The sequence below is a fragment of the Dendrobates tinctorius genome, unplaced genomic scaffold (assembly GCF_039654945.1).
Source record: "Dendrobates tinctorius isolate UK_male_01 unplaced genomic scaffold, ASM3965494v1 ptg000017l, whole genome shotgun sequence".
Lineage (NCBI taxonomy): Eukaryota > Metazoa > Chordata > Amphibia > Anura > Dendrobatidae > Dendrobates > Dendrobates tinctorius.
The window spans coordinates 7934720-7949792 of record NW_027361685.1 but is presented as its reverse complement, the minus strand read 5'-3'; the positions used below and the strand labels follow the sequence as shown (position 1 = coordinate 7949792).

Here is a 15073-nt window from a genome sequence, read left to right as displayed (position 1 = left end):
CTCATATACCCCCAGCTTCGGTTGCAGACGCCTATTTGTACGCTGTATACACCTGTATTCCCCCAGCTTCGGTCGCAGACCCCTGTGCACACTGTATACACCCATATACCCCCAGCTTCAGTCGCAGATCCTTGTGTATACTGTATACACCTGTATACCTCAATCTTCAGTCACAGACACCGCGTCTCTCACACTGTATACCCCCAACTTCAGTCTCAGAACGCTGTGTGTATGCTGTATACACCCGTATACCCCCAGCTTCGGTCGCAGACCCCTGTGTTCACTATATGCACCTGTTTATCCCCAGTTTTGGTCTCAGACCCCTGTGTACACTATATACACCCATGTACACCCAGCTTCAGTCACAGTCCCCGCGTCTCTCACATTGTATACATCAGTATACCCCCAGCTTCAGTCTCAGAACCCTGTGTGTATGCTGTATACACCCGTATACCCCCAGCTTCGGTCACAGACCCTTCTGTGTCAAGGGAGTTTCAGTCTTCCAATTAGAAATCGTCCAGACCTGAATAAGTAAGATGCTTCTTTATTGGACATGCCGGCATGGAGAGAGAATGACGGCCACACCAGGTGTGGGCCGTCCTCTGTCTAACTCAATACATATTCTTAAGAGTTTAAATAGCAAAACCCAAAGGGTGTTGAAACATTGCGTTTGCAGAAAAGAGTACATACAATATGCTGAGCTTGTTAGAAATTCTTATCTACAGTTACCAGAGAAGTCACGTAAGACAAGGAAAGCAGCTAACGTTCACAAAAAGTAACACCCAAAAGTAACACCCATGTATTACATCAGCTGAAAAGAATTTCAAAGTCTTAAGAAAAAATAAATGGCATATATGCAGTCATGTGCATAGATACACATATATACACATACATACAGTCATATGTAAAAGTTTGGGCACCCCTATTAATGTTAACCTTTTTTTCTTTATAACAATTTTGGTTTTTGCAACAGGTATTTCAGTTTCATATATCTAATAACTGATGGACTCATTTATATTTCTGGATTCAAATGAGGTTTATTGTACTAACAGAAAATGTGCAATCTGCATTTAAACAAAATTTGACCGGTGCAAAAGTATGGGCACCCTTATCATTTTCTTGATTTGAGCACTCCTAACTACTTTTTACTGACTTCCTGAAGCACTAAATTGGTTTTGTAACCTCATTGAGCTTTGAACTTCATAGCCAGGTGTATCAAATCATGAGAAAAGGTATTTAACCCCTTCCTGACATGAGACGTACTATCCCGTCCACGGTACCCGGGCCCGTATGACCGGGGACGGGATAGTACGTCTACCGCGATCAGCGGCGCCCACGTGGTGAGCGCCGCTGATGGCGGCCGGGTGTCAGCTGATTATCACAGCTGACACCCGGCACAATGTGTCAGGGGCGGTCACGGACCGCCCCCGACACGTTAACCCCTTGCACACCGCAATCAAACGCGATCGCGGTGTACCGGGAGTTAAAGGGAAGCATCGGCAGGGAGGGGGCTCCCTCCGTGCTTCCCTGAGCCCCCCACGGCAGCGCAATGTGCAGCGCTGCTGCGGGGGGCTCCTTTCCTCCAGGCCCCCGAATCCAAGATGGCGACGGGGGCCTTCGGGGGCCTGGGGAAGCTGGCTTCCTCAGTGCCTGCAAAGCGCAGGCATGAGGAAGCCTTGTGCACTGCCTGTGACAGATTGCTGATCTGTCACAGTGATCTGTGATGTGACAGATCAGCGATCTGTCACAGGACAGTGATGTCCCACCTGGGACTATGTAATAAAGTAAAAAAAAAATTAAAAAAAAGTGTAAAAATAAATTTTAAAAAATCGCCAAATAAATTAGTAAAAAAAAAAAAAATATTCCCCAATAAATTCATTTTTTGAAAATAATAAAAAAAAACAACAATAAAAGTACACATATTAGGTATTGCCACGTCCGTAACGACCTGCCCTATAAAACTGTCCCATTAGTTAACCCCGTTAGCGAACCCCTTAAAAAATAAAAATAAAAAACGAAGCAAAAAATAATGATTTATTATCATACCGCCAAACAAAAAGTGCAATAACGCGCGATCAAAAAGACGCATATAAATATCCATGGTACCGCTGAAAACGTCATCTTGTCCCGCAAAAAACAAGCCACCAAACAGCATCATCAGCGAAAAAATAAAAAAGTTATAACTCGCAGAATAAAGCGATGCAAAAATAATTATTTTTTATATAAAATAGTTTTCATTGCATAAAACCGACAAAAACATAAAAAAACGACCTAAATGAGGTATCGCTGTAACCGTACTGACCCGAAGAATAAAACCGCTTTATCAATTTTACCGCACGCGGAACGGTGTAAACGCACCCCCCCCAAAAGAAATTCATGAAACGCTGGTTTTTGTTCATTCTGCGTCCCAAAAATCGGAATAAAAAGCGATCAAAAAATTTCACGTGCCCGAAAATGGTACCAATAAAAACGTCAACTCGTCCCGCAAAAAACAAGACCTCACATGACTCAGTGGGTCAAAATACGGAAAAATTATAGCTCTCAAAATGTGGTGATGCAAAAACTATTTTTACAATAAAAAGCGTCTTTTAGCGTGCGACAGCCGCCAAACATAAAAACCGCCATAAATAGTAAATCAAACCCCCCGTTATCACCCCCTTAGTTAGGGAAAAATAATAAAATTAAAAAAATGTATTTATTTCCATTTTTCCATTAGGGTTAGGGCTAGGGTTAGGGCTAGGGGTGTGTTGGGGTAGGGTTGGGGTAGGGTTAGGGCTAGGGTTAGGGCTAGGGTTAGGGCTAGGGTTAGGGCTAGGGTTAGGGGCGTGTTGGGGTTCGGGTTGGAGTTAGAATTGGGGGTTTCCACTGTTTGGGCACATCAGGGGCTCTCCAAATGCAACATGGCGTCTGATCTCAATTCCAGCCAATTCTGAGTTGAAAAAGTCAAATGGTGCTCCTTCCCTTCCAAGCTCTGCTATGCGCCCAAACAGTGTTTTACCCCCACATGTAGGGTAGCAGCCTACTCAGGACAAATTGCAAAACAATTTTTGGGGTCCAATTTCTCCTGTTACCCTTAGGAAAATAAAAAATTGGGGGCAAAAATATCATTTTTGTAGAAAAAAATGATTTTTTTATTTTCACATCTGAGTGTTATAAACTTCTGTGAAGCACTTGGGGGTTCAAAGTGCTCACCACACATCTAGATAAGTTCCGTGGGGGGTCTAGTGTCCAAAATGGGGTCACTTGTGGGGAGTTTCAATAGTTTAGGTACATCAGGGGCTCTCCAAACGCACATGACACCCGCAGACCATTCCATCAAAGTCTGCATTCCAAAACGTCACTGCTTCCCTTCCGAGCCCCGACGTGTGTCCATACAGTAGTTTTCTCCCACATATGGGGTGTCAGCGTACTCAGGACAAATTGGACAACAACTTTTGGGGTCCAATTTCTCCTGGTACCCTTGGGAAAATAAAAAAATGGTGACTAAAAGATCATGTTTGTGGAAAAAATACGAATTTTTTTTTTTTCACGCCCGGGCGTTGTAAACTTCTGTGAAGCACTGGGGGGGTCAAAGTGCTCACCACACATCTAGATAAGTTCCTTGGGGGGTCTAGTTTACAAAATGGTGTCATTTGTGGGGGGTTTCCACTGTTTAGGTACATTAGGGGCTCTCCAAAGGCAACATGACACCCGCAGACCATTCCATCAAAGTCTGCATTCCAAAACGTCACTACTTCCCTTCCGAGCCCCGACGTGTGCCCATACAGTAGTTTTCTCCCACATATGGGGTGTCAGCATACTCAGGACAAATTGGACAACAACTTTTGGGGTCCAATTTCTCCTGGTACCCTTGGGAAAATAAAAAAATGGTGACTAAAAGATCATGTTTGTGGAAAAAATACGAATTTTTTATTTTCACGCCCGGGCGTTGTAAACTTCTGTGAAGCACTGGGGGGGTCAAAGTGCTCACCACACATCTAGATAAGTTCCTTGGGGGGTCTAGTTTACAAAATGGTGTCATTTGTGGGGGGTTTCCACTGTTTAGGTACATTAGGGGCTCTCCAAAGGCAACATGACACCCGCAGACCATTCCATCAAAGTCTGCATTCCAAAACGTCACTACTTCCCTTCCGAGCCCCGACGTGTGCCCATACAGTAGTTTTCTCCCACATATGGGGTATCAGCATACTCAGGACAAATTGGACAACAACTTTTGGGGTCAAATTTCTCCTGGTACCCTTGGGAAAATAAAAAAATGGTGACTAAAAGAACATGTTTGTGGAAAAAATACGAATTTTTTATTTTCACGCCCGGGCGTTGTAAACTTCTGTGAAGCACTGGGGGGGTCAAAGTGCTCACCACACATCTAGATAAGTTCCTTAGGGGGTCTAGTTTCCAAAATGGTGTCATTTGTGGGGGGGTTCCACTGTTTTGGTACATCAGGAGTTTTCCAAACGCGACATGGTGTCCGATCTCAATTCCAGCCAAAAACGTCAAATGGCGCTGCTTCCCTTCCGAGCTCTGCCATGCGCCCAAATAGTGGTTTACCCCCACATGTGGGGTATCAGCGTACTCAGGACAAATTGCACAATAACTTTTAGGGTCCTGTTACCCTTGGAAAAATAAGAATTGAGGTGAAAAGATCATTTTTGTGGAAAAAATATGATTTTTTAATTGTATGGCTTTATGTTATAAACTTCTGTGAAGCCCATGGGGGTTCAAAGTTCTCACCACACATCTAGATAAGTTCCTTAGGGGGTCTAGTTTCCAAAATGGTGTCATTTGTGGGGGGATTTCCACTGTTTTGGTACATCAGGGGTTTTCCAAACGCGACATGGTGTCCGATCTCAATTCCAGCCAAAAACGTCAAATGGCGCTGCTTCCCTTCCGAGCTCTGCCATGCGCCCAAATAGTGGTTTACCCCCACATGTGGGGTATCAGCGTACTCAGGACAAATTGCACAATAACTTTTAGGGTCCTGTTACCCTTGGAAAAATAAGAATTGAGGGTGAAAAGATCATTTTTGTTGAAAAAATATGATTTTTTAATTGTATGGCTTTATGTTATAAACTTCTGTGAAGCCCATGGGGGGTTCAAAGTTCTCACCACACATCTAGATAAGTTCCTTAGGGGGTCTATTTTCCAAAATGGTGTCATTTGTGGGGGGTTTCCACTGTTTTGGTACATCAGGGGTTTTCCAAACGCGACATGGTGTCCGATCTCAATTCCAGCCAAAAACGTCAAATGGCGCTGCTTCCCTTCCGAGCTCTGCCATGCGCCCAAATAGTGGTTTACCCCCACATGTGGGGTATCAGCGTACTCAGGACAAATTGCACAATAACTTTTAGGGTCCTGCTACCCTTGGGAAAATAAAAATTGGGGTGAAAAGATCATTTTTGTGGAAAAAATATGATTTTTTAATTGTACCGCTGTACGTTATAAACTTCTGTAAAGCCCTTGTGGGTTCAAAGTTCTCACCACATATCTAGATAAGTTCCTTGGGGGGTCTAGTTTCCAAAATGGGGTCACTTGTAGGGGGTTTCCACTGTTTAGGTACATCAGGGACTCTCCAAACGTGACATGGCGTCCAATCTGAATTCCAGCCAATTTTGCATTGAAAAAGTCAAACGGCGCTCCTTCCATTCTGAGCTCTGCCATGCGCCGAAACAGTCGTTCCCCCCCACATATCAGGTATCTGCGTACTCAGGACAAATTGCACAATAACTTTTGCAGTTCAATTTCTCCTGCTACCCTTGGTAAAATAAAAAAAATTGAACCTGAAGTATTTTTTTTATGAAAAAAAGTTAGATGTTCATTTTTTTTTAAATATTCAAAAAAATTCCTGTGACGCACCTAAAGGGTTAATAAACTTCTTGAATGTGGTTTTGAGCACCTTAAGGGGTGCAGTTTTTAGAATGGTGTCACTTTTGGGTATTTTCTATCATATAGACCCCTCAAAGTGGCTTCAAATGTGATGTGGTCCTAAAAATAAAATGGTGTTGTAAAAATGAGAAATCGCTGGTCAACTTTTAACCCTTATAACTTCCTAACAAAAAAAAATTTTGGTTCCAAAATTGTGCTGATGTAAAGTAAACATGTGGGAAATGTTAGTTATCAAGTTTTTTGTGTGCCGTATCTCTGTGATTTAAGGGCATAAAAATTCAAAGTTGGAAAATTGCGAAATTTTCAAAATTTTCGCCAAATTTCCGTTTTTCTCACAAATAAACGCAAGTTATTTGAATGAAATTTTACCACTATCATGAAGTACAATATATCACGAGAAAACAATGTCAGAATCACCGGGATCCATGGAAGCGTTCGAGAGTTATGACCTCATAAAGGTACAGTGGTCAGAATTGTAAAAATTGGCCCGGTCATGAAAGTGCAAACCACCCTTGGGGGTGAAGGGGTTAAGGTGGCCACTTGCAAGTAGTTCTCCTATTTGATTCTCCTATGAAGAGTGGCATCAAGGGCTCCTCAAAACAACGCTCAAATGATCTGAAAACAAAGATTATTCAACATAGCTTTTCAGGGGAAGGATACAAAAAGTTGTCTCAGAGATTTAACCAGTCAGTTTCCACTGTGAGGAACATAGTAAGGAAATGGAAGAACACAGGTACAGTTCTTGTTAAGCCCAGAAGTGGCAGGCCAAGAAAAATATCAGAAAGGCAGAGAAGAAGAATGGTGAGAACAGTCAAGGACAATCCACAGACCACCTCCAAAGACCTGCAGTATCATCTTGCTGCAGATGGTGTCACTGTGCATCGGTCAACAATACAGCGCATGCATAACGCCTTTTTGTATGACCAAACAACTCAATCTTTGTTTCATCAGTCCACAGGACCTTCTTCCAAAATGTAACTGGCTTGTCCAATTGTGCTTTTGCATACCTCAGGCGACTCTGTTTGTGGCGTGCTTGCAGAAACGGCTTCTTTCGCATCACTCTCCCATACAGCTTCTCCTTGTGCAAAGTGCTCTGTATTGTTGACCGATGCACAGTGACACCATCTGCAGCAAGATGATGCTGCAGGTCTTTGGAGGTGGTCTGTGGATTGTCCTTGACTGTTCTCACCATTCTTCTTCTCTGCCTTTCTGATATTTTTCTTGGCCTGCCACTTCTGGGCTTAACAAGAACTGTACCTGTGTTCTTCCATTGCCTTACTATGTTCCTCACAGTGGAAACTGACAGGTTAAATCTCTGAGACAACTTTTTGTGTCCTTCCCCTGAAAAGCTATGTTGAATAATCTTTGTTTTCAGATCATTTGAGAGTTGTTTTGAGGAGCCCATGATGCCACTCTTCATAGGAGAATCAAATAGGAGAACTACTTGCAAGTGGCCACCTTAAATACCTTTTCTCATGATTTGATACACCTGGCTATGAAGTTCAAAGGTTAATGAGGTTACAAAACCAATTTAGTGCTTCAGGAAGTCAGTAAAAAGTAGTTAGGAGTGTTCAAATCAAGAAAATGATAAGGGTGCCCATACTTTTGCACCGGTCAAATTTTGTTTAAATGCAGATTGCACATTTTCTGTTAGTACAATAAACCTCATTTGAATCCAGAAATATAACTGAGTCCATCAGTTATTAGATATATGAAACTGAAATACCTGTTGCAAAAACCAAAATTGTTATAAAGAAAAAAGGTTAACATTAATAGGGGTGCCCAAACTTTTACATATGACTGTACATACACACCCATACATACATACACGCATGGGTATATATATATATATATATATATATATATACATACATACATACATACATACACACATGCACATAAAAGAAAGAACTTTATTACAATTATTATAACATTCCCTTATCTTGTAATAAAATCATCTATCTGTACACATTGGGGACAGATTTCTTTTTGTCAGATTTCACAGAAGATCTTCATATAATCTAGAGGGAGAGTAATATGTTCAGTATATTTATCATTAAGTCCAAAAAGTTTCATTCTTTCGTTGGATTCCGATGTCTCCATTCCTTGATGCATAGGTTTTGTTATGGCAGAGTCAATCAGTCTTTGAACAAGTCCTCTAATGCATAGAATAGCGCAGCGTCCACAAACAATCAGCACTCCGGCCATGATGGTAAGAGATGTCAACACAGAAGTGAATAATCCGGACCATTTCCCAAACCATCCTTCAGTCCAGGAATATGTCGTCATATCCAGAGTTCTCAGCTAATTCATTAGACAGGGCAGTCAGTCCATCAAGAGCTTTGGAGATACTCCCATCAGGATCTGTATCAGGGATAAAGGGTGCACCAAAAATCCTCCAAACATTTTATATACACCTCCCTTTTCTGCTAAGAACTTGTCTAATGCCATCCTATTCTACCAAGCCATGAGAGGAGTTGGTCCTAATTGCTCAGCTATCCCTTTAACTGCGTCTCGGGTATAATTAACAAATCTCTGCTGGTTATAGTATAAGTAGTTTATCCAATCTACATTCATTTTTATAATCGCCCACCAAATTATGGATTCCCACCCGGCTGCTACCTGGTTCCTACCCTTGTACTCGGTGGTCACTCCCCTGGGAACTCCAATGTCATCTCTGTAGATACTAGAATGGAAGGATCCTTGCGGAGTTTCACGCTTCTGTCTCTTCCACTACGTACCTTTGGCCATATCTCTGTTGACAACAGGTGGAACGGCATGATTGGCTGGACCACCGCACAATCCCCTCGGGAACCATGTGGTAGTCTGGCTCTTATGCTTTTATCACCGCATAACCACCATACATCGGCTCTCAGGGTAGTGTGGTCTGACCATATGGCTGAGTACTTGGCCCTGTGGGAGACAATGATCCATTCTCTACAAGAATCGCCTTGGAGCTCTCCGAAGTCGTGTCCATGCCCTGGAAGACTAAAACAAGTATAATTACCAGGATTAGCCATCACCTGTGGTGGGACATCCGGTTTCTCAAGTGGAGGATATAAAAATGATAACATTTTACATTTTCCTTCCATTTCTGAGCAGACATAAGTTTTACTATATAACTTAAATTTTTTAAGCTTTTTGTAATGTAGTTAAGTCATTCTAACCATTCATTCTCCTCACAGCCTCTCTCTAGAGCTAGTTTATCTTCATAAGTTAGGTTAGACAATCTAACTATGAACCCTATAGACTCTGTTAGGGTTAATTTCTGACATACCTTCCTTGGATCTATGTATGCTATTATTCTGAACATCTATGTAGAAATATCATATTGGCTCTAATCCTGACATATCAGCTCCTATAACCTTTGATCCCTCATCTTAGGGTTTTTTAAAAGTTCTCAGTAGCTGATTACAATTATTCTTATTTGTGTAAGGGGATCTCCTTTTTCCTAATGGAGAATCAGGCTTTAAATCTATGTAGCCATAAGGCTTATACCTATAGTCTCGGGCTATTATTGTCCATGCTGCTTTACTCCAGTCACACACATCCATCCCCTCTGCTATTAGAGCTCATAACACAAACATACTTATCAGACTCTAGTTTCACAGCTTGTTCCCTGTCTCTGCATCATTTATACAACAGACAGAAATCCACTAACATGGCGGCCTCCTGCCCGATTTCAAAAGTAAGATTCAAGCTTTGAGCAGGGGGTTGGACCAGATGGCCCAGGAGGTCCCTTCCAACTCTACGATTCTATGATTCTATGATTCTAAGTCTTAAATCTGAAACCATTCTACCACCCTGGACTTTCCTCTCCTGCTGGGTCTATTACCCTCCACTCTCCCATCACTATGGTCACGAAGAATATACATGTGATTAACCCTGATGTACACATCCTAGATCTGACCGTCTTGTCCGGGTAGGGGGATGAATGGGAGACTTCACCAGTTTGAGACAAGCTTTCCCTTGTGGAAAACCTCCCTTTGTAGCTGGACTTTGACAAGCAAGTCAGATCCTACTCTGTCCCTACCTGTCTGACAAGTTTACAGTATGAGAGATGGATCCAGGAATCTTGACCGCAGTAGGAGAAGTCGACAGGACTTGGTAAGGACCTTCCCACTTAGGATGGTGCTGGTGTTTCTTCTTTATCACCTTCACAAGGACCCAGTCTGCAGATTTCACAATCTCAGGTTTTGTTAGTGAGTTTCCTGGAACAAAACTACGAGTAGAAACTTCTTTGTGAGTTAATATGTTAGCCATATATTCTGCTAATGTGCAATCAACTTCCTCATCTATCCTTTTAGAGGATTTTAGCTGAGGTAACAGAAAAGATCTCCCATATATGACTTCAAAGCCTGTCAGCACTACCGATGTCCGTGTGACATACATATTTAGTACAACCAATAGGAGACAGTGCAACCAATTTTTCCTGTTTCCTGCATGGTCTTTGTCAACCTATTTTTCAAGATCCCACTGTGTCTCCCAACCAGTCCGGCTGACTGAGGATGACGGGCACAGCGGTTTCCCAACTCAATTGACAATGTTTTAGGTAATAATAACATTACTTAGTTTACTATATATTTTCTGGAACCCCAAATCTGGGTATGATTTCCTTTAGAAGGGCCTTCGGTACCATTAATGCATCAGGGTGGACAGCTTCAATCCACCTGCTGAAAGCATCCATAATAACAAGGCCGGACTTTTTCCCTCATACTTGTTCAATAAAATCCATACAAATGTGTTGGAATAAGTATTCAGGGTGAGGACATTGTCCTCTCTCTGGTCTCAGGTTCCCTTAGGAATTATTTTTGCACAAGTAATGCAGATTAAACAAAAAATTTTAATAGTAAAGTCATACATCATAAATACGTAAGATATGATCTCTACCATCCCTCCTGTTGAGACATAGCTTATGCCATGGCTCAATACTGTGACATATCTTAGGAGGTCACTGGGCAGTTCATACATATAGGGCATCTTTAAAGATAACCCCTTTGGTTACCAATTTGTTTTTATTCTTTTTTTAATGCCAATAGCATGTCATCCACATATAAGAGCATCTGGCTCCTTCTGGTGACTCACATTGAGCTAGGTTAGCCGATTTTACCTGGAAACAATAGTAGGTGATTCACAGTACCCTTGTGGGATTCTGGTGAATGTATACCTGCTCCCCTTATATGTGAATACAAACCAAACCTGGCTATCTGGATGTACCAGGATGCTGAAGAAGACATTACTGACATCACTGTAAAGACCTTATGTCCCGGCCTCCAGTCATTCAGCAGAGTATGGGGGTCTGGCACTGTGGGGGCTCTTGGAATCACAGCCTCGTTTACAGATAGAGGCGCCCTCCCTACTGGAAACAAGGCTGTGTTACAAGGTGAGCTGGACAGGGTATAATCACCCTTATTATCAATCCCACATCTGCAGGTCCTGAGGACCACAAAGATCCTGGGTATGTGGTCAATTCCTCCTCTAATTCTAGGAAAGGATCAGCATTTCTCACTCGTTCCCCCGCCTCCCTGCAGGTGGACACTGGGTTTAGAAATGGTGTTCCACTTTAGTACTTGTGACCATACCTGCAGTCTGGCATTGTAGAATGAGCCATCACCCAAATCCTCCCATCGTTACTTTCCTTACACTCCAACAAAATCACCAAGGAATTTCCATGATCCACCTTCACATCTGGAGAGGGAAACATGTGGCACGGGGCCTCTAAAAAGCAAAAACAACAATTTAATTTGTTCTGACAGATTACAACTGATAGTAGAAACAAAATAGGAGAGAAGAGGGGGCGCTCCTGGTGTGATACCCGGTGGTCAAATAGAGTAGGTTAAGAACAAAGTCCACTAACCTGCCGTGGTTATGCTGCCGGAATAACCACGTTTGCAGAGCCTGCTGTGCTTATCGTGCACCATTCGTCATCCTGGCTTCCAGGTTCCAAGGTTAGCCGGTCACAAGGGGCGTCACGTGATGCTGATGTCAACACAGGTCCTCCGACTTTCAGGCCTTGCAGGATGGTTGGAAGCCTGCTGGGTCCGTGCTGCACCAAGCCGCTCACCCAAGAAGGGTGTAAAATGATGCATCACCTGATAAAGGTGCATTCACTGCCGAAAAGCTTTGTGAGGACATAATGACCAAGTAAAGAAGTTTCTTTTCCATCCAACACAAGTGTCTGTCTTGGTCTGAGCGCCCTAATCAGCCATTCTTCTCTTTCCTTGTAGTTTACAACTGGCGACACAGTTCCCTTATGATCCCAGTATAGAGTGTCCAAGAACACTCCACAGGCAGAGACACAGCGTCGGACTGGAGCACCTCGGGCCCACCAGAGAAAATCATTCTTGGGGCCCACTATGTAGCTACATAGAAATAAATACAAGACCGCCAATTGTGTGGTAAGACACGCTAATATCAGGGTATAATATAAGGTAGTACACGTCTTAATTATGTAGCAGGGGTTGGGGTAGAATCATAGAGGGGTAGCCCTAGAATATAATGTAGCCTCCCTCATAAAATATAATGCAACCCCCTCATAAGGTATAACACAGGCCCCACCATAGAATGTAATGTAGCACCCTCATAGGGCGTAATGCAGCCCCCCCATATAGTATAATACAGCACCAACACAGAGTATAATGCAGCCTCCCCATAGAGAATACTGTAGCCCCCTAATAGGGCATAATGCTGCCCCCTCATATAGTATGATGTAGCCCCCCAGAATATAATGTAGTCCCCTGAGAGAATAATGCCGCCCCACCACAGAATATAATGCAGCCCCCCATAGAGTATACTGTAGCCCCCTCATATAGTATGATGTAGCCCCCCAGAATATAATGTTGTCCCCTGAGAATAATGCAGTCCCCATCAGAATATAATGTAGCCCCCTCATAAAGTATAATGCAGCCCCTCTCCACCCCATCATTGTCCTCATCACCACCTCCATCATTTCCTTCTCCCCCACCATCCCTATCATTCTCCCCACCACTGCTCATTCCATCACCTCAATCATTGCCTCCTCCCCACCATCATTGTCCATTTTATCACCTCCATCATTGCCTCCCCCACCACCATCATTGCCCATCACCTCCATGATTGCCTCCCCCACCGCCATCATTGCCCATCACCTTCATTATTGCCTCTCCCCACCACCATCATTGCCCATCACCTCCATTATTGCCTCCCCCACCTCAATCATTGCATCCCCACCTCCATCATTGTCCATCACCTCCATCATTGCCTCCCCACCAATCATTGCCCATCACCTCCATCATTGCCTCCCCCACCATCATTGTCCATCACCTCCATCATTGCCTCCCCCACCACTATCATTGCCCATTACCTCCATCATTGTCCATCACCTCCATCATTGCCCATCACCTCCATCATTGGCTCCCCCACCGCCATCATTGCCCATCACCTCCATTATTACCTCCCCCCACCACCATCATTGCCCATCACCTCCATTATTGCCTCCCCCACCAATATCATTGCCCATCACCTCCATCATTGTCTCCCCCACTGCCATCATTGCCTCCCCCACCAATATCATTGCCCATCACCTCCATCATTGTCTCCCCCACTGCCATCATTGCCCATTACCTCCATCATTGTCCATCACCTCCATCATTACCCATCCCCTCCATCATTACCCATCACCTCCATCATTGGCCATCACCTCCATCATTGCCTCCTCACCGCCATCATTGCACATCACCTCCATTATTGCTTCCCCATCAATATCATTGGCCATCACCTCCATCATTGTCTCCCCCACTGCCATCATTGCCCATTACCTCCATCATTGTCCATCACCTCCATAATTGCCCATCACCTCCATTATTGCCTCCCCCCACCACCACCATTGCCCATCACCTCCATTATTGCCTCCCCCCAACAATAACATTGCCCATCACCTCCAGTATTGTCTCCCCCACTGCCATCATTGCCTCCCCCACCAATATCACTGCCCATCACCTCCATCATTGCTTCCCCCACTAATATCATTGCCCATCACCTCCATCATTTTCTCCCCCACTGCCATCATTGATCATCACCTCCATCATTGCTTCCCCACCAATATCATTGCCCATCACCTCCATCATTGCCTCCCACCACCCCTCACACACACACACATACACACAGCACCGGTCCGCATCACTCACTCACATAGCAACTCATCACACACACACAGCACCGCATCACTCTCACACACACAGCACCACATACACACGCAGGCACACAGCACAACTCACCTCCCCGCAGCAGCACATCCCGGAAGCCTCTTTCTCTCTGGCAGCTTTCCCTCTGATACAGAACGCTGGATGATGATGTCATCCCGCTGGGCTGTCACAGACAGGAAACGCCCAGAAAGCAGGAAGCCGGGAAGTGCTGCGGCTGCGGGGAGGTGTGATGTGCTGTGTGCCTGCGTGTGTGTGTGGTGCTGTGTGTGAGAGTGATACGGTGCTGTGTGTGTGGTGCTGTGTGTGAGAGTGATACGGTGCAGTGTGTGTGGTGCTGTGTGTGAGAGTGATACGGTGCTGTGTGTGGTGCTGTGTGTGAGAGTGATACGGTGCAGTGTGTGTGGTGCTGTGTGTGAGAGTGATACGGTGCTGTGTGTGTGGTGCTGTGTGTGAGAGTGATACGGTGCAGTGTGTGTGGTGCTGTGTGTGAGAGTGATACGGTGCAGTGTATGTGGTGCTGTGTGTGAGAGTGATACGGTGCAGTGTATGTGGTGCTGTGTGTGAGAGTGATACGGTGCAGTGTGTGTGGTGCTGTGTGTGAGAGTGATACGGTGCTGTGTGTGTGGTGCTGTGTGTGAGAGTGATACGGTGCAGTGTGTGTGGTGCTGTGTGTGAGAGTGATACGGTGCAGTGTATGTGGTGCTGTGTGTGAGAGTGATACGGTGCAGTGTGTGTGGTGCTGTGTGTGAGAGTGATGCGGTGATGTGTGTGTGGTGCTGTGTGTGAGAGTGATACGGTGATGTGTGTGTGGTGCTGTGTGTGAGAGTGATACGGTGCAGTGTGTGTGGTGCTGTGTGTGTGAGAGTGATACGGTGCAGTGTGTGTGGTGCTGTGTGTGAGAGTGATACGTGCAGTGTGTGTGGTGCTGTGTGTGAGAGTGATACGGTGCAGTGTGTGTGGTGCTGTGTGTGAGAGTGATACGGTGCTGTGTGTGTGGTGCTGTGTGT

The 15073-nt window shown here is 44.3% G+C and overlaps 1 protein-coding gene across 1 annotated transcript in view; it reads right to left on the bottom strand.

Annotated features, from left to right (window-relative positions):
* The window catches only part of LOC141082427 (uncharacterized), a 39038-nt gene extending 25393 nt beyond the window's left edge, over window positions 1–13645 (bottom strand). The window contains exon 1 of the mRNA XM_073566369.1: window positions 13562–13645. Within this exon, the coding sequence (XP_073422470.1) occupies window positions 13562–13645 (84 nt within the window). The remainder of the gene's footprint in view (window positions 1–13561) is intronic.
* Between the last annotated feature and the right edge of the window lie 1428 nt (window positions 13646–15073).